Here is a 24,010-nt window from a genome sequence, read left to right as displayed (position 1 = left end):
TTTGTTGGGTCATACAGAAGAAAAGAAGCAGTATCTGAAGCCAGGTTTATTGATTTCTTAGACTAACTTGCATTTTTCATTGTTCATACTATCAGCACAAAAGTATAGAAGATGTAAACTCTGGCCAAACCCAGGAATATCCCTGCCTTTCCAATATATTTTTCGATGCAGACTAGTATGGTGGCAAAGAGTAACCATTTAAAAAACAACAACCAATTTCTTGCTAGTTATGGCTAGTCGAAGACATAGATGGAGATGTTAGGAAACAAGTTAGGAAATGAAAAACAGTCTTGCCAGCCGATTAGTCCATGTGATCTGTGGATCCTTTGAAAATATAAGTACTGCAACACGAGGAGTACTCAGATGAAGCTTCTCACACCTTAAAAACATTCCAGAGGGACATTGGCAGCTAGCGATGGACAACTGCCATTTTGGATTTTCCTCATTTCCTCATTTTTCCAATCTCATTTTTTGCAACACTTTATAATTTTTTTTCCTTAAAGTCCTTACGGAAATTCACCAGCATTTCTTCTAATATATTCATTTTTATGCAATGTTACCTAATACACATATTTTTACAAGCAATGTCCCCATTTTCTGTGTTATTATCACTAATATATATGTGTTTTGTGCATATTTTGGGGTTGGAGAACTGAATTGCATAATTTCGAGAAGTGTGGATTTTGAAGGCTAATGATTGAAGCTGGAAGACTGCTTTTCATAAAAAGCAAACAGAACTAGCAGGCAAATGTTACCAACATCTGCTGTAGAATGCTTAGTTCGGTCCTCAATTTCCATCCTAAGCAATTCATCTTTCTGCAATGCTGACTAATCAATGTAATTTTTATTCTTCACTGGATTCAGGAAAGGAAAGAAATTACAAAAGCACCCAAGAGTGAATTCCAGCCAAACTATTAGGCTGCCTGACACATAGATATGGGGTAAAAAGGCAAGTATATTTATCCTGGACATCTGAGAAATTTCAGTTCACATATCCAAAAAATTTACTTGAATAAATTTTTTTTTCTATTAAATGGATTTTTTTTATTAAATGGATTGCTTTTCTTCAGTTTGAAGACTGCATTGCAATAAAGTAAATACAGTGGCACCTCAGGTTACATACGCTTCAGGTTACATACGCTTCAGGTTAAAGACTCTGCTAACCCAGAAATAGTGCTTCAGGTTAAGAACTTTGCATCAGGATGAGAACAGAAATCATGCTCTGGTGGCGGAGCAGCAGCAGGAGGCCCCATTAGCTAAAGTGGTGCTTCAGGTTAAGAACTGTTTCAGGTTAAGTACGGACCTCTGGAATGAATTAAGTACTTAACCTGAGGTACCACTGTACCTAAAATAATGCAGGGACTACATCTTTGTGTAGTCCCCCTAGAACAAAACACACAGAAAACACAAAGATTGGCCTAGTATTTATGTGCAAGCTTTGATATGATACAGAACTCTTTCAAAGGCTATATGTTTGGGAACATTTCAAAATGTTCCAAAGACATGTTCTACTTATCTAGGCTTCCTCAACCTTAGCCCTCCAGATGTTTCTGGCCTACAACTCCCATGATCCCCAGCCAGCAGGACCAGTGGTCAGGGATGATGGGAATTGTAATCTCAAAACATCTGGAGGGCTGAGGTTGAGGAAGCCTGTACTTATCTATTACATTAAGGCTTTTCTTCATTTTTTGATTGGAGAGAGTACATTTTACTTATTATTGTAGCTGAGGCATGGTTCTTCAGACTGTAAAATGATGCCTGCTAATAATGATTTAATAGAAATGTTGTGATTAATACACAGCAGCTTGCTTACCTTTTTATATTTCCAAGTAGTTTCCCCCCAGGCAAGCTCACTCCTAATATCTATGGGAAATAATGCCTTGGGGGAGTGGGGAGAGACTAAGATTTCATTCAGAAGTGGGGAATATTGCATTAGCATCTTCATCTTGCTTTCATCTTGCAGTAGCAGTTGCTTTCTGGAACTATGGCTTTCTGACCAATATACTAGCACATCATGCTAAATTTCAGTCACACCCGTGAGTGTGCTGCGACACAACAAATGTCATTGGGCAATGTTGCTATTCTCTCACCCTTTCCATATGTGGGTGCTTCTTTCCCCTGTATTCTTTCTCCCATAAAATAGGCAGGAAAGAACTGTATGCTGGTCTACTCCCCTTATTTTGTCACTTTACCCCCACAGTTTTCTGGGTTAATGGATTTGCAAATGATTTTTTTTTTTTCCTGGAAGCAATTAACACAGAAATGAGCTCTCAACTTCCTCTAGATTCCCAGAAGTGAGATTTACATTGTGTGAAAGCTCAAATATAATATGGAAATTAAGAGTTAGGGCAGGCACCCCAAACTTGGCCCTCCAGATGTTTTGGGGCTACAACTCCCATCATCCCTAGCTAACAGGACCAGTGGTCAGGGATGATGGGAACTGTAGTCCTAAAACATCTGGAGGGCCGAGTTTGGGGATGCCCCAAATAAATTGCTGTGTGAACGCAACCTAGGAACAGAAGGTGGTGGGAGAAACATAGGAAACTGCCTCTTTGTGAGTTTGACCATTGGTTCATCTAGCTCAGTAATGCCTACCTTGATTGTCAATGGCTCTCCAAAGTTTTAGACTGGGGCCCCTCTCAGCTCTACCTGAAGTTGCCTAGAACCCTCTTGCAAACAAACAGATGCTCTATCACTGAGTTATGACTATTCCCCAAAGAAAAGGTTCCATTCTCCTCATCCATGTGCCCCTTTTGTTCTAAAATTGCCTCTTGCTTTATACATAATTAGGGCAGTTTTTAAACAAATGACTCTGCAATTGTCATGCATGCTTTGGACCATAACCACTTGTGGGAACAATTCTCTTTGTGTGTGTGTGTGTGTGTGTGTGTGTGTGTGTGTATATATTCTTTTTACTACTTTACATCATACAGAAGCCTATTCACAGCAGAGGAGGTTAGTTATTATCAATTTACTATGTTTCTGGGGGAATTTTTACTTTGATAATCCCTACTGAAAAGTCCATTTTTAATGCTCACCCTCTTTTTCTTCATAAACAAGCAACCCGAAAATGACCTAAAGACTTCCTACACCAGGGGGTCATGAATCCTTGTTAAAGACAACAGAGCGATGCCTCAGGCTATCCTGAACAACTACTGGCAAAACAGCTGTTTTAAATTTAAAGAGCTCAACAAGGACAAAATAAAATCAATACAAGACTATTAGTGTTCAAAAGAGCTATGCTACAATTGCACAGGTTTTAAATGAGAGGAGAGCAGTTATATATGGTTTGCAGTTTGAAACAATAGTTTCTGAGGTATCCTGACTATACACTGAAGACAGGATGCATAGAGCAAATGACATCCAGAGAGTATTTTAATACCACTATGCCCTTGATAAGCACATCGGATCATCCACACTACTCATTTTATCTCACGTTTTGTCTCCCTTAAGACTTTTCCACCAGCCTGTTACCAGTTTCCCATTTACAGGTCCATAAACACGCAAGCAAGCTTTTGGCAGTAAACTAATACATCATGTTTCGTCATGTTAAAATGTCTGAAAACAGCTGCTGTTGAAAATATACTGTCTGGGATGCCCAGTTGCAATCCTGTAAATCAGGCATGTCCAACAGGTAGATCGCAATCTACTGGCAGATCGCGGGGTGCTCCTGGTAGATCTCTGGCCCCTCAGCGATCTCCCCCCCCCCCCAAGATAAAGCTTGACAACTTTGGTCTGACAATGGGTAGATCACTGCCAGTTTTTTTTAATACTGTGAGTAGATCGTAGTCTATTGGGAGTTGGACGTCCCTGCTATAAATGAATGCTCCTATTCCATTGTAGGCTCCAGCTTACAGAAGGGCAAAGTCTTACCTATTATCCCATCCCTACTGTCCTAGACACCAACTCCCATGCTGCTTCAAATGGTCTCCCATTCTTGTTCAGAAGGCACAAGTGATCTACAGGGGGAACTGGCAAAAAACACACACCTTCCTTCAGAAACTCTTTTCTCCGGCAACAGTGAGAGTTTTCATCTGTCTTGTTTCTCCATACAGCAGTGCAGAGGGTGTACTTTTCATCAGGAACAGTTGGAGGCAAGGGAAACATATTAAACCTCCCTTTTCTCCATACTGTCATCCTGATGAAAATCATGCCTTGCTGCCTCCCTGTGTGGGGTTTATACACAGTGTGCTGTGGTTGGGTGCTGTCTGTTGGGTGCTTTTTCACATTAGTGAAAAAGTGAGGGAGAGGAAACACTTTTAATTTTCTATGAAGATATGCTAGAGAGAGATAAGGATTTGTGGCAAAATATATTACCATATTTTTTCGTGTATAATACGCCACTGTGTATTATACGCCCTATTTTGGGGGTCGCAAAATTTAGAAAATGGGGGGAGATTGCCCTGAGTTGCTGAGCTTTTTTGGGGGGGTGGCCCAGAGTTGTTCAGGTTTTTTTTTGGGGGGGGTGCTAGAAGATCGCTCACATGCTCGTTCCACAAGAGCCACCTATCCGTGTATAAGGTGAGCCCAAATTTTTAACATCATTTTTAAGTAAGAAAGCATGATCCTATACATGAAAATTTGTCTTTTAAAAATTCCATAGCCCATGGTCTCCTAAATGGCAAACTTTTATCTCTTTTGTGAATGCTCTTACGATAACATGCTTGTGCAGAACTCTATTTTGTTGGGGGGGGGGACATTTTCTATTTGAGTGTATTCAGGAACTCACACCTAATCTTAATCTCACAAAACTAACTGTCCTACCTGAACTTCTCTACTCTCAAATAGTCATTTTAAAGTTTACACAAAGAAACTAAGGAGGGAAAGTGGGTCTCTCAAATTGATTCATCCAAAGAACTTGTACATGACCTTTCAGTCATGTATATATAAATCATTCTCCACTCAGAATGAACTACCCGCACCCCAAATAGATGGGAAAAGTATACCTTTAAGGTTCCCTGAAAAAGTAATAAGATTTCTACCTTTTTAAAACCCCTTTTGTAGCAAACTATTCAAAGACAGAATTTGTTGTTCTCCTTCCCTTCCCTTAATATCAACATATATTCTAACTCTTCATTTTCTCCAGATCCCCAAAGACAAAAATAACTGAATTTATGAAAATGTGTTTTTTGAACTATTCAACCAATAGTTTTCCAACCAAGATGTACTGAATGTGCTCTTCTAATATGTTTCTTCAGACTCCTAAGAGTCTCCCATAGAAACCTTCACCTCTGATATAAATACTACTTACATCCAGCGTCCCATGTGTTCTGCATATATTTAGGAAAGCATATTTAAAATAATTCTAAAGGAGCTACAAACTTATGTTGTGTAAACACACACTTCAGAAATATCTAAACATACCTCTGCTTGTAAGTCCCAGATCTTCACAGAGTTCTGAGATTTGAGTCCAGTATCTTCCTCTAAACCTTCTGTGATTCTTGTTACTTCAGTCTGATGTACATCATTATGTATACCAAACTGAAAAATAGAAGTTGGCTCATCACTGAAAAATTAGGATATCATCTGCAAGCATCATCTGAACGATATTCTCTAGATGGCCTAAAACAGGGGTAAGGAAACAATTTTATAGCCCTGAAGGCCACATTCTCTTATAGGCAAAAGCAGGTTTGCTACATCTCAGTGGTGAACAGGTCCAGTAAACAGAGCAATGGCTGTGACGCTCACCTTTGCCCAGTAATTACATTCCAGCCATATAAAAGCCAGAGGGTTTAGGCACACACACACACACACACACACACACACCACATTCTCTGTACTCCTCCCTGACTAGCAAGCAAGAGGCAATGTCATAATTCAAGAGCACATTCCAGCCAGGCAAAATCATTCAAGGAGGATGTAGCCAGTGGGTAAGCATATGGTCAGGAGAGAATCTCTAGGATGAAAGAGAGAGGCCTGGAGGACCAACTTTGTTCCTGTGCCTGAGGTTACTCACCCCTGGCTTAAAACATAAAAATAAGCTGCTAAATAAACTCACTGGATTGTGACTCTTTATCTTAGCACATGAGCGGGATGATTAGGGAAACAGAAAGGAATGCAACATCACGCTAAGGAGATTGCTCCATCAGCACATGTCTTTCTGCTTGCCTAGTGGAACTCCCCTCTCTTCATCCTGTGCTCTGTTCTGGGGGGTTGTGCCCACTCTCCCAACCTGACCTGTGAAATTATGTGGGGAGGAGGTGAGAGAAGGAGGAAGTCCCATTGTGCTAGTGGGAGTTCTTATGGTGCCTTCTGTAGCACAACAGCTTAGTTGAATCCTGCTCAAAGGCTCTAGCTCCTTCCCTGCATTGCATCTGTCATCACCCTCCACAACCTGGAGCCTGAATTTCTGAAGGTGGAAGACACTATGAACATGAGGAGGTTTAAAACCTTGTTTCCCAGGGTTTTAAAACACACAAGGAGCTCTCACAAGTGTAGAACACTTAAATTCATACCACTACTGCAAAGCTTAGCATAGGCAAACAGAAAACTCCAATTGTTATAGGCAATTATAGGCTGAAACTGTCACAAGGAATCACCCATTCTAATGTCACAGTTCAGCATAAACCAACACTACAACAGAGACAAAGAGAAAATAATGAGTATTTTTTCAAGCACAATTTTATGGAAGGAATGATGATTTGCTGGGCCCATTCTTCTGTTTTGCCTCATTGACTCACAATAGCAAAATCCACATTGATTTTAATGAATGTGGATGGCCCCCTTTGAAAAGAACAGATTGGGAAAGCCAATCAAAAGTGCCAAGAGTGAAACTACTGTATTTTATTGCAAAATACAACATAAGAACAGATGTCAAATGCTTCAATTTGGGGCCTAGCTGTCTAAGATGGGCCAGTATAAAGTATTAGTCCAGAAATGCACTTAGCAATGAAAGAATGAAGTTCCAAAATCCTCTTATCAGTACTGGATTCTTCGTTGTAAAAACTTGTAAAATCAGTGTATTTTTAAATATATATATTTATTTTTAAAAGCTTTTAGCTTGCTTTGTAAACAAGATTTGCTTCTCAAAGTGGCTCGAGGCCATGTGCAAATAGAAATCCATAAAATCTAACAGTAAAACTAGTTAAAACCATTAAAATATCCAATTCCACCTCAGGAAGATACACGCCAGCATACCACCAAAGTAACCCACCCAGCTCCAAAGAACAGCATCCAATACCTTAGACTGAGCTCCAAAGGCCATGGTGAAAAGTGGGATCTTTAAGACTCTTTTAAATTTAACAAGGGAGGGGCTTGCCTGAGCTCACATGGAATCAGATTCCATAATTGGAGAGCCAATTGGAGAGTTAAAGTGGGTGAATATTTTTAACTTTTCACTCTCTCTTTTTTGGACTGCATAAATACCTGGGTTAGATTAACCATTAAGCAAAATAAGCACATGCTTAGAGCATCAAAGGAAGGTAGGCACCAGAGAAATTTTTCATTGCCAGATTTTTAACATTAATGGTCACTTTGCTGGTTTAGGAAGCATTGTATACATGATGCTTGCAATAACAATCCATATCTATCCTGCCATTTGCCATGAACATTTCTTATTTTTGATGTGTCTACTGCCAAAATAGCTTTGATCCAATCTGAGGAAATAACGATGTAGCAACAATGTATACACACCCTTAGTCTGTAATCTTGTGTGCACTGACTAAGCCTCATTGAACTTCCAATTGAAGCAAATTCAGGATCAGGCCAGTAGGGTGTTACTTCTATGGGATGGAAAGATACTGTGAACATACCCAGAACTGATTTAGTGGGGGTCATGTTATATATGCTATCAGGGATTTATCATTCCATTCTGCTATAATAAAGTATTTCCACATAGTGAAGAGAAGAATTTCCATCACAGGAAAGCAAAAACCACAATCCCGTATATCACCTTGCTTCATCTAGATTGCTTTTGAGAACTTTGTGAATTTAGATTCCACAACTAGGCATTGAAAGCTGGAGCCCCTGATGTTCATTCCAAATGGGATTTTTAAAGACTCATTAGCATGCCTTTCTAGTAGTTGATTGGATTATGACAGAAGAAACCAGCAGGGGTGGCAGTGGTAATAGATTATACAAACTGTGTTCAAAACCCTATGTAAATGGCAAAAATTGTTTTAGGCAAAGGGATTATAGCAATTATTTCTTCTAATTTAATTTGAAGTCTCCAAAGGGCAGCTGCTTTGGGGCATTCTGAACCAGAAGATCTGACGTAAAAACACGAGCTTTCATCTCTTAATTTGCCTCAATGACATCCTAACTTTGCAGGAAGCAGAAAGAGTCTTTGCCAATTCCCACATGTGTTTCAAGGTTTCACAACAGATATTTGGTTTACATTTCAAAGGATGGTACCGTGCTTCCATCAAATGCAACGTTTTAATGGTACTTGAAACCGCATTGTATTACTGCTGTTCGTTGCCCCTTTGCTGCAAAGGATGTGAATGTGACAGCGGGGTATGCTTGGTCTTCATGATTTGAAGTTGAGTTTGCTTGTTTATTATTTAAAGGAAGCAACACTTCACTACAATCTTCTTCCTAACATATGGAGCTTTGACAGTCATTAGGGAGATTGGTCTGACTCTTGCAAATCTTTCCTCCTATCCAACAGCTGGTGAAAGTACTTTCCTCCCCCCCTACACACACACTTATTCTGGGCAACAAACTTCCATGTGGAAAAAAGGGTGACAATCTTGAAGTCAGCAGAAATCTAACTTGCAGCTGAGCAAGAATTCTAACAAAGAACAAGCAGGTGGAGGAAAAACTAGGGTGTTTCTGAGCTGCAGATACATAAAAAACACAGGAAATTATGGAGGTGTTTGAGATTCCCTGGAGAAATAGCCCTTGTCTTACTGAAACAACTGTTGGTTTTTGCAACAACCCCTCAACCAGAGTCTTGGAAACATGCGGATTGCCCATTGGGGTGGACCTGCAACACTAGGTTGCTGGAAGATGGGTTGGTGATGCTTATGAGAGGGAAAGAGGTGACAAGGTAGTTGGGTCACCACAGTGCAAACACATCAGCAGGAGCGGCATATTGGTTCTGCTGGTGCATTTTCACTACACAGACCTCCCTGCCACATCACCCCTCTTCCTCTCCTTCTCCCCCGTAAGCATCAGTGATCCATAGTGGCACCACCTCACCCCCTCCCAGTAAGCAGCAGTAACTCACCTGCTGGGAGGACAGGTGAACACCTCTGCCAGATAATACCTTGTGTGTTACTGCTCAGCCTTCTTCAATCTGGTGCCCTCCAGATTTCTTGGACAACTCCCATAAGCCCCAGCCAGTGTGACCAAGGATTAAGAAGGATGACAGTCATAGTCCAAAACATCTGAAGGTTACCTGATTTGAAGAGAACACTTTGATGGAAATTGGTGTCAATTCCACCCCCTTTTTTTGCACAGTTCTTAAAGGAGCAGGAACCTTGCCCACTTTTGCATTTGGCTGCACTGATTGGCTGGCAAGCCAGGCAAACACGTTCATTTCCTGCCCCTTTTTTTGTGACAGAAAAAGCCACTGTAAAGAGGCATGGTGTATTGGGAAAACATTTTCAGCAAACATCCTTCGGGGGGGGGGGGACATAAAATGTCAAATGTGAATGAATTTATCTTTATGAAGAAGATAGAGTTTAACCCTTTTACGTTTCTGTTGCTGTTACTATTATTAAACAATCTAAATTACATGAATATTTTTTTTTTTAAAAAATGGGTTGTTATCTAATGTTAGGTCTACTCATAATAGACATTAAGTTAATGGATATGACCAATTTAGGGCTATTAATTTTAATGGGTCAACTCTGAGGATAACGTACAGGGATACAACCTTAAGCATAGATCATGTATTACCCACACATCTCATGGTCACATCTATATCTACCAAGCTGGAAAGAGGTTTCCCCTCCCCTCTTTTAATTTTGCAGAAGAGGAAGCATATTGGTTTTCCATACAATCGCCAGCATACAGCTCCATAAAACATAAAAGCTGAACTAAATCAAGTTGTGCTTTAAATAAGACACAGAGAAAAGATGCTTGAATGAGTCTCTTCCATGCCCTTCTTTTGTTTCAAAGTTGATACAGTTCTGTTTACATTCTAACTTGTTTGATTTTTTTAAAATAAAAGAAATACATAGTTTCAGGAGCTGTATGGAAGAACAAATCTAACTTCTCTTCTTTCTACATACTTAATTAAGCAGGTGTGGATGTATGTTTACATTTGCAGCAGGTGTGGGTACTTATCTGAACACTGTACACAGAATTTCAATGCATGATTGTAGGGTTGTATGTTTACATTCTATTTGCCAAGTGGAGGAGAAAACTGCTTTTAAATTATCACATTACGAAACAGCCAAGGCTTCAAGATGGTGGACCTTTTGCACCCCCTATTGATTCAGTTTCATTTCTTAGTTTCTCAGCTTCAGGAGTTAGCAAGCCCGATTTGATGGCTTTCTAAAAAGTTCTATAATTCACACTGAAGCCTACTGCTGCTCATGGTAGTAAAATAATACTTAACACAAGCATGTGAAAACTGTGGGCTTCCAAATGTTGATAGTCTCCAAACATCAGCCCCAGTTACCATGGTCAAGGGTCAGGGATTATGAAAGTTGTAGTCCAGCAACACCCAAAGACAGAAGTATAGGGCATGGTAGGGTAGAGATGCTTACCTGAGCTCCTGGCAGGTGAGTTATTAAAGATGGTGGGGTGAAACACTGGGAATGGTGGCACAGTGACAATGGACCAGCAAAAGTGCCGGATTTAACTGACTGGTGCATTTGCACTGTAGTGACCTTGCCCCCACCTCGCCCCTCCCCTGCTAGTGACCAGCAGTGGCTCATCTGGCAGGAGGTCAGGGAAGTGTCTGCAACTCAACCCACTCTCCGCTACTGTCTGGAGGGTCACCAGTTCCCCACTCCTGCTTTTGTGCTAAGATTGAAGGGCCACAATCCAAAGTTCCATGTTAACCTTCTTACTGCATCTCTACCTGTTGCCTTGCCAGTTTCTGCAGAGGGGCACTCAGCTTTCTAGGTAAGTGAGGCATTGACGGAAACCAGCCGTCACAAATGGGGTGCACAGCATAGAAAAACACACAGAGAGACAGCAATATTTTCATGGTGGAGGGCAGCTCATTCGAACTTCTCTCCTCTCCGGTATCTTTATTTTTATTATCCTTTGTCTCCTCGCCTGCATGGCCGTCTGCCAATGTCTCACGTTACATGTCCAATCATGGCTTTACAGCACCCATCACCATATAAGGTCAATACATTCAATATACTGCAAGGCACAGACATGCCGGGCACCGAGGTCAGTGAGGCACCAGGTGGCGCTACAGGCCTCTGCCATGGCTTCATGGTTCCCACAGGGCATAAAGGGCTACAGTGGGTGGGCATGATGCAAAAGAGGATAGGGCTTCTGTCCTGTCCATTTAAACTACAAACGCTACAATCATCTCTTCTACACAACTAGATGTGTAGAAGATCTCTTCTACACAAGATGCAAAAATCTGCCCCGGCAACCATTTTGCATCCGGCACCCCTAAGTAGGAAGGAAGGTGGGACTCCAGACACTCAAGAAGCTGCTATGGTCTTCCTGCAGCTTTTTGGATGTAATCAGTGTGAGATTAAGCCCCCCCCCCCACTTTAACTGTTCAAGCAGTTATCTCAGGCACTAAGGACTCTATTAATCTAGGTCAGCGTAACCAATGTAGTGCCCTCCTGATGTCTAACAGTGGCCATGCTAGCTGAAGTTGATGTGAGTTGAACCCCAATAACAGTTTGAATACAGCACATTGGAAACTTCTGATCTAAATATAATAATATTTTATATATATATAATATCTGATATAAAGTTGAAAATAAATAAATCTAAGAAAACAATAATCTCTGAGAACAGGACAGAAAAGAAATACAGTGGAACCTTGGGTTGTGAACGTGATCCGTGCGGGAGGCACATTCGCAACCCACAGCACCACGTCTGCGCACGCACGGGATGCGATTCAGCGCTTCTGCGCATGCGCAAAGCACAATTTAGCACTTTTGCGCATGCATGAGTGCCGAAACCCGGAAGTAACCCATTCCAGTACTTCCAGGTTCAGCGCGGTGCGCAACCCAAAATCACATAAACTAAAACATCTGTAACCCGAGATACCACTGTAGACAGCTGTTTATGTGGAATAAAATCTTCCATTAATCTACTGGCAGTGTTTCCATGCTCAAATTATACTTAGTCAGGTGCAATTTTTTTTATAAACTGGACCATTTTTTTATTGTGTTGGAAGCATCTCCAAAATCTCTTTTAACATTTTTCTCTACATTGGAATCACCCAATAATTTGATTCTCTCGTCATGGAGACATACCCAGGTTGCTTCAAACATAATTTAAAAACCGATTTAACCTTTAACAAGCCATATTGATGTGGATCTTGAAGATGCAATATTCTTTTGGATAAAATGAAGCATCTGAAATCACCCTAAGGAAGGATTATGGTGATTTATAGTTGTACCATACATTTTACAAGCAATTTATCCTGCAGCTGAAAGACCTACTGAACACACACGTCGCATTTCAAAATAATTTCCATCCATCCTTCACATTGATTAAACAAAATCCAGATACACTCTTTCTGTTCAGTCTGATAATTTGCCTTAATTTACCTATGTAACCTAGCTATGTTTTCTATAAGATTAAGAGAAAAATTATTATGGAGAACATACAATATCATCCAGCAATGCAATTACATGTAAGTGCTAATACAAATAGCTATATATTCAAATCACAAATACAGCCTTTCAAAAAAGAAAAGAAAAACCTAACATAAAACAATTTTATAATGAGCAAATACATTTTCCTGGGAGGGGGGAGAATTCATGTTATTGGCAAGAAAGCATTTGTAAGTCTATACTGCTCACCAGTGGTCAGTGAAGGAACCTGCAAGTTTCTTGGACTAAAATGAACACTGTTCTTAATCATCACTTTCATAGGACTAGCAGAGGACAGACATATATTATAATATCTGGGAACAGCATCTTATTTGCAGTTTAGTGTGTATAAGTTTGCAGCTTTCGATGGATGCTCACATTATTACTATTTTATATATGTACTGCCCTCCGCACCCTATTTCAGAAGGCACGTCAACTCAGGACAGAATTCTAATCAAGGATAATAATATTATAACAAGACTTAACATTGAATATTATGTTTTTATGACTACCAGAAGCTGTCCATTAAGTGCAGTGGGTCCAAGACTGTCTCCCAACTGAGATTAGACAGACATTCCCCTTCATGCTCATGATTAAGGGCTTTCTTGTTCCAGCAGGTTATTTCAATGTAGTGTTCATTTTATGTTTATTGCTTTATTGTTTCCTTTTCTATGGTTTGTTTTGATGTCCACAGCTTAGAAATGTGAACGGTTAATCAGCATATAACTGTCTTAAATAAATGATAGTATATATGAAAGTTTGAAACCTGAGCAAGTTCTCCTGAGAGGCTATATTTCTATAGCAAGATCCTGCTAATTATTTCTTAGGTTAATAATAATAATAATAATAATAATAATAATAATAATAATAATTTATTATTTATACCCCGCCATCTGGCTGGGTTTCCTCAGCCACTCTGGGCGGCTTCCAAAAGAATATTAAAATACTGTGATACATCAAACATTAAAAGCTTCCCTAAACAGGTTCCATTTTAGAGCATTAAAAAGTTAGTTGCCACTAGATTTTCATTATCGTTTCATTTTCTATAGCACACAATCAATACACAATTTGCTAAAAATGACCTTCAGCAGGTGCATTAGGTATCATGTATGGAAGTGTAATCCATTTTACCTTATAGTAGAACCCCATGGGATTGTCGTTGTAGTAGTAGTAGAGCAACATATGTAAAAAGCTGTGTTCAGATGATCATATCTTGGTTTATTACATTTATAGCCCAGGTGTCTTCTGTAAGGTATCCCAGTGCAGTGTACATATGGATCTGAGGCAGTAATTCTGACCTTCTAACTTTGACCCAGACACAGCTTCAGAAGGGTGGTGGACATGTGTTTTTTCAAACCACACCCTGGGAATGCTTATTGAATTTTCCATGTTAAATCAGACAGAAGGTGGATTGAAAGCAGGGTAGGGCCTAGACATGGAAATGTAATAAAACATGGAAGATGTATTCATTTCTACTTCGGCATAACTCATAATCTGCCTCTTAGGTTTGTACGTATGGGAGAGCAAGACAACAAAAGAGAAGAAATTTCATTTATTTTTCAGTTACCCATGGTAACTGCCTTTTGCAACATACCTGCTTTAGACTTTGCTGTTTGGACTTTCTTAGCTCCTCATATTTCCATTTCCACAGAATTTTTTCTGACTTCAGCTTCTCTATCTCTTTCTCCAGAGATAAGCGGATTCTGCAGTGTTACAAGAATGATAACAAACAATACTTTAAAATATTGCATGGGTTCCAGGACTATATTCTTCAAGATGCGGAAGGGTTTTGTTGCAGTTCTTGTGCTAAGGAGAATGGCATTTTCAAAAGCAATGGGCAGTCCAATCCTGCATCCAGGTGAGCTAAAGCATGTGCAGTTTTAATCCTAGTGGCTGCTGCTAGACCTAGTGGCTGCTGTTGTTGAAACACACTGGAAGAAGACAAAGGGCTTCTCCACACTTCCACTTGTCCCAGGGGAGCCAACTTGGGCCACAGGATGTTTTCCAATGTTTGGAAGACCTCAGAAGTTGCATGGGGGCCCTGCAGTGTGGGTTCACCCACAACAAAAATGGTAGAGTGCTCAGGCACCCAGAGCCCCCTATAGTTGGCACCCCTGTGCCTTCCAAGCAGTTTCCCTCTTGTCCCACACCTTCTGGGCATGGGTCCATGTGGTTTTGCCTTTGCCATGACACTTTCCCCTGGAATACCTGCTCTTTTGTGATAGAGATCAGAACAAACCCAATCACCATTTGTTCTGATGCAACGCTAAACATCAGATTTCTCCATGGGATACTGAATACAGTCGTACCTTGGTTTTCAAACAGCTTAATTCTCAAATGTTTTGGCTCCCGAACGCAGCAAACCCGGAAGTGACTGTTCTGGTTTGCGAACTATTTTTGGAACCCGAATGCCCGACGGGGCTTCCGGTTGGCTGCAGGAGCTTTGGTTTCCGAATGTTTTGGAAGTCGAACATGCTTCCAGAACGGATTCCATTCGACTTCCAATGTATGACTGTACTTATTTACACATTACTCATGTGAAGGAGCAACATGGATACAAAGGAACTGCAGGGTTGCACAGTTCCTTGTAGCCTCTTTAGTGTTGAGAGATAACTTCTGAAGTGGGAAGCCATTTTTATCCATGCAAGCTCCCTGCATGTTTTAGAATCGAGAAGGAAGGATGCTTTAAAAACTTGTATCCATATCAGGGCACTGGATGAGATGACCATCAAGGTCCCCTCCAATGCTGTCATTCTTTCTGAATGGTATCGGGTGCCTGTTGGATGTTTTTAATGTAGAATGGTAGCTTTAGTTCCATGATAGTTTCAGTTACATAGATTCCATAGGTGTATTTCAGTGAACAGACAAATCTGAGACTTGGGTTCATCGCTTTGCCACTGTCAGCCCTCCACTAACTAGCAAGATAGGGGTGAAGCTGGAAATCATCACAGGACAGGATAACATGCCATATTGCTAATTTAATTTCATATGGTTGTGTGCAGGACCAAGCTGGTGAACAACTGTATGCAGGGACACTGTTGCTACACTCTTGAACTGGTTCTTAATATGATATTCTCTCTGGGTAAGAATGTCCTCTTGTTTATGTCTCTCATCCTTGCACACTTTTGGTACTGAATAACTGAATAAATATTTGCCATCATTAGCAACAGCTGCCAACAGTACATACCAGAATAAATCACACTCAACACCACTGCTCTGTCAATAGTAAGTTCTTAAAATGCTGCACAGTGGAGCAGACAGTAGGATTTGTAAGAACATTTCATAAAGGCATGTTACTCTTTTTCTAGGTTGTTGACAGGCACCATCTCGCAAAGTTAATAAGAAAGATAAATGGGGGAAATAAGAACCAGTCCCCAATGAATTTGGCATTGGAACTAGACTTTTCACTACCTGCAAAATACACTGTAATTCTATTCCAAAATTGGCCCGTTAAAAGTTTTTCTTGGAGAAAAATGTGGGGATTTTTTTAACAAAAGGAAATATGTTATTAACTTACTTTTGCTCCTTCTGCAAGATTTTCCTTGATTCATGAAGATGCAAATGCAACACAGAAATATGTACGACTTCATCGTCCTGAGATCTGGTTTCATTCTCTTTGCTTGTGTCAGGATTTTCCAGAAAAACTGATGTGTGTTTGCCTCTGGAATCAAGAATCTCCAAATTGATTATTTTATCTCGGTGGTCTCCTAAAGGATTTTCAGTCGCATAAACTTCCTGAAATGAAAAAGTGGATAAAGGATTGCCGCCTCAGAATGTTTAGAACTGTGGTGGGAATTGGTTCATTTTTGTGATTTAAAAAAGACCCATATCTATTTACCTGACAGAGACTTTCCACCTCAAAAATCTTGTTGTTCTGGACATGTTTAACAGGCTTTTTCTCCAGAGATGCTAAATGGTCCTCTGTCATCAAACACATTTCAGAAAAGGCAAAGCTCTTTTTCCTCACATTCCTGGCTTCCACATCTTCATTTTCTGTGAGTAAACATTGGTTTATTTTCTTCAGGGCACTCAGCTCTTTCATTGAGGCTTCCAGCTTAAGCTTCAGTTGCCTCCCTTCTTCACGGGCTTTATTTCTTTCAGCTCTGACTTTGCTCCATTTCTCACGCCAGTTGGCCGTGCAGTCTGACCACCAACGCATGGTCTTCTCCATTTGGGCTGCCCTAGCCTTGGCTTCTTCAACCTCTCGAAGCCGTAACTCCTCACAAATTTCCCAGTCGCTGCTGTTATAAATATACACAGAGGGGCGGTAGGATGGGGGTGGAAGTATTCTTGGCGATACGACACTGGAGTTGCAAGTGCTACATGCTTTTGCACAGTTCTGTGCTTCAACATCATGGGGCTCCTTTAGTTGGTTTCTAAGGAGCTGCTTGTTACAGACAGAGTCAAAATTCATGTCTCAGGTGATTCACTTGGTTGCACACCTGAAGTAAAAAAGGAAGGCTAAATTTATAAACACATTAACAAAACAAGCGCAAGTTCAAGAGGCAAAGTAAGCCCCAGATCAATAGGACCATTAATAATGCATTATTCTAATTCAGTGCAAATACTTCACTACATCTAACATGACAGTCATCACTGACTTAACTTATAAACAGTGCTGGATTTATGTATAAGCTAAACAAGCTATAGCTTAGGGGCCCACTCTTTTGGGGGCCCCCAAAAAATGTAAAGAAAAAACCCCACTGGATGTACATTTCCAAAATATAAGATAAAAAACAAATAAAATAAAACCTACATACAGCACCATTGTTTTTCAGTGTATTTCAGTTCAACAGTTCAACAATTACTTTGATGAAATACATATTTTGTTATGTGCAAATGCCTTTAGATACCTATTAGGTCTATAAATTACCATATAGCATATATTAAATACAAAAACCAGCGACAATTTGTTGTTGACAAAGGACAGTTGGACATATAAAGGGCCCCGTTACCTTCAGTAGCCCAGGGCCTCATCAAACCCTGCTTACAAAGGCTCTTGTGGCACCTTAAAGGCTAGCACATTAATTACAGCAGAAGCAAAAACTTCTTGTTGAGTTTTGTTGAGCTTCTGTGGATTAGATTCCATGTCATGTATAAAGTACAGTCTTCAGCTGGCAGTTGTAAACATGGGTGTAAAGAGAACAGCATTTATAAAAGCTGGATTTAAATTACAATGGCCTGGATCCGATTAACCTGGTGCACTAGCGGAAGCCAGCACACAAGGGTCACCCACTAATGAAGTCATATTCTTTTCAGCTCTGGATAGGGGCAATAGCTTTCTGTTCTTCTGCAGGCATTAACTTACTAAGCATTCATTTTATATCACCACCACTAAATCCATGCTCAAGTATCAGGGAACCCCCAGAACAACATACAGGGGGAGAAGGGGGTCATTTTGTCTGGCAAGCAGAAATGCTTGTGCTCAGAAAACACTAAATTCCTCCCAATGAAATGCAAAAAGTACAGAGTTGCATTCAGGGTTGTTTTTAATGCTAGGACCTTGGGTTGAAAGGCAAGTAACAACAACAACAAATAATAATTCAGAATGAATGCACATAATGAATGCACTTGTTAGCTATGCCTATTCACTTCAACAGGTCTACTCTGAGAAGGGCTAGTCTGTCCATTCAGGTGCATAATAAGCACAGTGGCCCTTCACACCATCAGGAATTGGTGATAGTGCAATTGGTGATATCATATGAATGCTTAGTAAATTCATGCCTGCAGAAGAGCAAAAAGCCATTGCCCCTATCCAGAGCTGAAAAGAATAGGACTGAACTGCTTGATAAGTGGCAATTCAGCTATGTCATGCTGGAGTGTTCCTTTAAAGTTCCTTTGTTAATTTATATAGCCAAAGTTAATTTACCTTTTGTCTAAACAAACCTAATTTGATAAGACAATCTATTATGTGGAATCAGACTTGTAACTGCCCTTCTCTTCTCATCACCCATTAGAATGTGATTTGTCCTCCTGAGTCAAGTTTCAAACACAAACAGATTTTTAAAAAGTGTCCATTGTTACTTTTTTTTTTTTTACCACCCCTCTATTGCCAAGCATGGCATGGTCTGTGTGGCAGCTGTAAGGTCAAACAACTATTTGGACTATTTCTTAGAACCATGTCATTTCAGAATGAATGGAGAGGGGAGAAATGGCCATTTTAAGAGGAATGCATCCTTATGTATCTAGTATTACACACCATATACCTACAGGCCATCAGAATATTTCATGTCTATAGTTTCTCTCCACTCTCAGTTTATAAATTACTGAGACAACGTGGTAGGCTACCTAAAGATATTTATGTTTCCACTTAAAGTGTCCACGTTATACTTTATAGCCTAAAAAAGTTTCCAAGTGTATAAGATCAGACCAAAAGCCAAAGAAAAGAAAATATATACAATTCCTTATCCAGAACATAGATAAAACTCATCCAGCACTGCTTGGTTCTCCCACTGAGTTTGATAGATTCTGCAGCTGAGTTCAGCTGACAGCATTCACAGTCTGAAGACCACCCAGATGACTTAAGAAAGCATTGAGTTTGTCGGTCCTGTTTCCTGGAAATGTTGCCTTGAGATTGGGGGACTAAAACCCTCCAAAGTCTCAAGAACATGAATATATTATATTAAAGTACACAAAATATAGAGGACACGCAATTTTGAATAAGGATGAAGTTGCAAATTACATCTGCCCATCACCAAACAAAAAGACAGTTGTGAATGTCAAATGTCACACAATTTAAACTGCCCTTTATCAGCAGAATGAAAAACTGCACACCATTATTATTATTTAATTCATACTCTCCTTATATCCCCAAAGGGTTTCTAGGCAGGTAACAACTATAAAATCAATTATAAAACAATCACACAATACACAATGACAATTCCATCAGACCATCATAACAACCTTCCTTAAAATCCAAAATAAAACAAGTGAGTTAAAAACAATTAGAACTCTTTAAAAACAGCAAAAACAGTAAGATCAGAAGTTCAAATTCAGGAGCATGTTCACCTAAACAAATGTGTCCTCAGGAGGCAGATTGGCGCCTCTAGCACTAGCATCACAAAGATCTATCTAAAGCCTCCCATTATCAATTTCTCACTTGCTCTCTTCCATTTACTCTTAAAAGAGCTTCAGAGCGGTTTGCAGTTTTTCTAGAAGGAAAAAAGAGGAGACAGACCCCCAATAGTGTTGCAATTTATCACAAACTTTGAGAGGTAGAGAATGCCCAATGGGTTTCTGTTTTCACCTGCTTTGTTGGCAAAGGGCTATAAATTGCTGGATTTTTATTTACTTAATATATTTCTGCTCGATATTTCTGCCATCATAGAACACAAGTAAACCAGACACTGCTGAGCTTTAGCAAGATGGCTGCATCATGTGCCTTCACGTCATGCCCTTACCCCAGTGGTATACTCAGAAGAACATGCCTCAGATGCCAGTTAAAGGAAAATATAATAATAATAATAATAATAATAATAATAATAATAATAATAATAATATAGAAAGGAAGAATTCCCTGGAGGCCAAGGTCCAGGTTTGGGGCAAGTACCCTTTGGTGACAGATATTCAAAGTCACAAAATATGCATCAAAGTGTAGAAATATAGGCTGTTGGACCTTTAAAATATGTCCTTGTGAGTTCCAAAACTCTTCTCTTCCCCTAGCATAGAAAAAGACCACACACTTGGTAAGTTAAAAATGGTTTACTTACAAACTTTCCAAAGGTTGGATTCATGGGTTTTCCATACAGCATGCAGAAAAAGTTGCACAACCAGCAAAACCTGGCTTAGTTACAGTTCTGAAAGTTCCTGCATTATTGGTGTAGGAACTCAAGAGTGACTTGTAAGAGTCATGGTCTGAGCTTCTTGGGTAGACTGAAGGCTTGATTACCTAGTCCCTCCCAAGGTGAGCTAAGCCTGGCAGAACAGCTTACTCTGTGGTCTTAACCCCATCATGCATTAATTAGACTTAAGCATGTTGGTTATATTAGGCTGGTTATCCCACAGAAGACAGGTTCAGTTTTTTATGTCTCTGATAAATACATCTTATACATCACGGCACCATTTCTGGGCTTTGTGTGTGATAAACAGGGGTGGGGGGGAGGCACATATGGAAAAACCATAATTATGATCAGATGACTTTTCAGGGAGGGATTATAGTTTAGAAGGGAGGGATTATGATTTATAAAATGAACCCACCAGGTGAAAAATGAAATTCTCTGTGCAGAGATTTGGTAGGAAAACCAAGCCATATGGATGAACTGTATTAAATGTTTTGCATTAGGAATTGTTTTTAATAACATACAGCAGATGAGATATTGCTTCCCACTGGTTCAGTTCTACATAGCTGGAAACATTTCCCCCCTGGCATCGTGCACTGCTATGATGCTTCTTCCCATGCCTCTTACCCTACATGGGCACATGAGATAATTAAGAGAATGCACTGAAGAAAATGCGTCATGCACTGTAGCCTGGAAGGGCTGCTGACACAGTCCATTGGTGATACTAGATATTTGGTTAGCCTGGGGCTATAGACCAATTATAAGCAGATGGATCTACACTCTAGGGATTGTCTGCAGACAGCAAAACTTCTCTAAGCACATTCTGCAGATGAAATTCTGAAGCAGTGAACTTGCATGTGCAAAAATTCAGTTGATTGGCATGCAGTGACTCCATGACAGCCTGTTTATCAGGGAGATCACATTATTGGCAAAACACCTAAAAAAGAGGACTTGTCTACCAAGGAAAGGCAAATCTGGAGACAATTTACTTAAAATAAATTACAATTGACTTCAGAAGCAATTAGTTACATTCCTTAATCTCCTCAGATGTTAAGCCAATAAATCCCATCCACCAACAATGTGATTTCATACATTTCTCTCTCTCTGCTAAATCAGTAACCAAGGATAAAAGTTGAATGTACATGGGTCTTTGATTTAAAGTGGCTTTGACACATCCTGTGACAAAGGACTGCCTGCAATCATCCATTGGTGGTGCTATTACTGGACTGTATTTAGCTAATTTCTACTCTGAGTAAGCCCACTGAAATGAAAAGACCTAAGTTAGTCATAGCCCATTAATTTCTATAGGGCTACTTGGAGTATGACCAATGTTGGATACAACCCACCTCCTTTGATTTGCCTTATTTTGAGAGCAGGATATAGGAGAATTGGCCAGATGAGATATTGTTCCTACACTGCATGGGACAAAATTACATTTCAGTAAAGAGCAATAAATGGAAATCCATTAGCATACAATCAGTTTTTGTGTGTGTGTTTTTTAAAAAAGAAAAATACACATAGACAATGGGGCAATTTCCCAGTGCTTTTAGAATCTAATATTTTAAAGAGGATTAACACTGTTTCAAACTATGAAGGGGTGATGTATTTTTATTACTACAATTAGTATAGCATGTATAGGTTGCCATTATCCTGCCTCAAAGTGGCTTACAGTTGTTGTTTAGTCGTTCAGTCGTGTCCGACTCTTCGTGACCCCACAGACCAGAGCACGCCAGGCACTCCTGTCTTCCACTGCCACCCGCAGTTTGGTCAGATTCATGTTTGTAGCTTCGAGAACACTGTCTAACCATTACAGTTAATAAAATCCAAAAACTATATATATTATACATCTCTCTCTCTCAATATATATCAATCCGTTTATTGGACTAGCCAAAGGCCATGAGAATTTAATTACCTACTTACTTATATTTTTCATTTATTCTGACTTCCTCTTGCAGCACAAGATAAATGAGGAGATTGTGTGATACCACCTCTTACCTTCTCTTTGTGAAATAAAGACAAAAGGCACAGGTTTTATATATGAACTTAATATCTACCCAGGCCCCAGTATAATGGCCCCAGTATGAGACATTTTGGGAATGGTTTTCAAACCATTCAGCCCGGTTTGAATTGCACATGGTGAATTGTGTTCATGAAATAATTTGCCACATGCCCAGACAACCAGAAAACCTGTTACTAACTTGTGATACTTTTAGCATCACACTTGCATCTGGGCACATGAAAACATAAAAGAGGGAGCTCAATGTTAGGTCCAATCGGGAATGTACGTTTGTTACCCAGCACTAAATTACTGCATCCATTTACTGAAAAATTCTAGATCACCATACCCATTAAAACAGTGTTCAGTATAAAGCTCTAGCTTGTCAGCCTCTAGACCTGACGTCAACTGCTAGACTTGACCAACTGAACTTAATTCTAGAATTGCATCTAAGAAAATTATTCCCAGCTGTGTGATTAATGGTGTTTCAAGAAGTGAAGGAACCAATATTCATTTGTTCCAATTTATCAGCCATCTGTGGCTTTTGAGGCACACAGTGTGTTTGCCTGGCTGCTCCTTTTAATACTTCTAACTAGCTCTCCTTGTTAATTGGGATGTTATGAAGAAGCATCAGATACATGCATGGCCCCCATTAAGAACAGAATGGCTAGAATCAGATTTATTATCAAGTGAAAGGCATATAGAGTGGGTGCATAACACTGTGGGTTCAAGATGTTCATAAGTATAGGTACAGCTTATGGAGCAATGGGTAGGCCACCACCAACAGAGATGTCCTGCAGTTTTTCATTAGTAAGATTTACATCAATAAAAAAATGCATTGTATGATGCTACTGCATTCAGAATTTGCTTATGCTTCTCTGCTTCATTGGGTTCCATTTGTGGGAAGTGAGAAAATGCTGTGCATGATGTTGTCATAGCACATATTTTAATTAAATGGCACTGGAGATACGAGGGATGAAATGCAGTAGTGGCCATACATTCTCTTTAACATGTGGTCTTCCCATATCAAATTCTTTCTGGCCATCCTTTTCCCATTGGACTGTTAGTTTGATCTTATGCTTACATTTTTTGCAAAATAAAAATAATAAAAAATAAAAAAATTGTCCAGTAGCACCTTATAGACCAACTACGTTTGTTCTGGTATAAGCTTTTGTGTGCATGCACACTTCTTCTGATTTTTTGAAAGGTTTGTCCCAGCTTCTCAAGTGATGCAGACCCAAAAGGGGCCCAATCCTCGTGCTCAAAGACAGGAAGGGATCGTCCTTAGACCCAAGGAATATACAAGTGGGAGAAGACTGTTGCATTCACATGTCCTGCTTGTGGGCATTTCAGAGATAGCGGGTTGTTAACTATTAGGGCTTTTGGGATCAATTCTGCCCCACTAGTATGACTGGGGGAAAATATACATATAAGGTGCTAGGGGTCAAAGTGCCCCTACAAAATGTTGTTTAAATATCTTTCTGCTGTGCCTGTTCTGTCCATTTTGTGTGAGAAAGTCACATATTAGGTATATTAAAAAATACTAG

At 39.8% G+C, this 24,010-nt stretch overlaps 1 protein-coding gene across 2 annotated transcripts in view; it reads right to left on the bottom strand.

Moving 5' to 3' along the window:
- Positions 1–24,010, bottom strand: part of CCDC102B (coiled-coil domain containing 102B) — a 75,704-nt gene that overhangs the window by 44,318 nt on the left and 7,376 nt on the right. For both annotated transcript variants that reach the window (XM_083450171.1, XM_083450170.1), the window contains exons 2-5: positions 16,528–17,131; positions 16,207–16,424; positions 14,284–14,392; positions 5,365–5,481 (exon numbers count right to left, since the gene is read on the bottom strand). In XM_083450171.1, the coding sequence (XP_083306297.1) occupies positions 5,365–5,481; positions 14,284–14,392; positions 16,207–16,424; positions 16,528–17,103 (1,020 nt within the window). In that variant the 5' untranslated portion in view covers positions 17,104–17,131. The remainder of the gene's footprint in view (positions 1–5,364; positions 5,482–14,283; positions 14,393–16,206; positions 16,425–16,527; positions 17,132–24,010) is intronic.

Source organism: Podarcis tiliguerta, assembly GCF_965153285.1.
Source record: "Podarcis tiliguerta genome assembly, chromosome: 7".
NCBI classification, from domain to species: Eukaryota; Metazoa; Chordata; class Lepidosauria; order Squamata; family Lacertidae; genus Podarcis; species Podarcis tiliguerta.
Note: the sequence above shows the minus strand (reverse complement) of the source record. Positions and strands in the feature narration are given on the sequence as shown.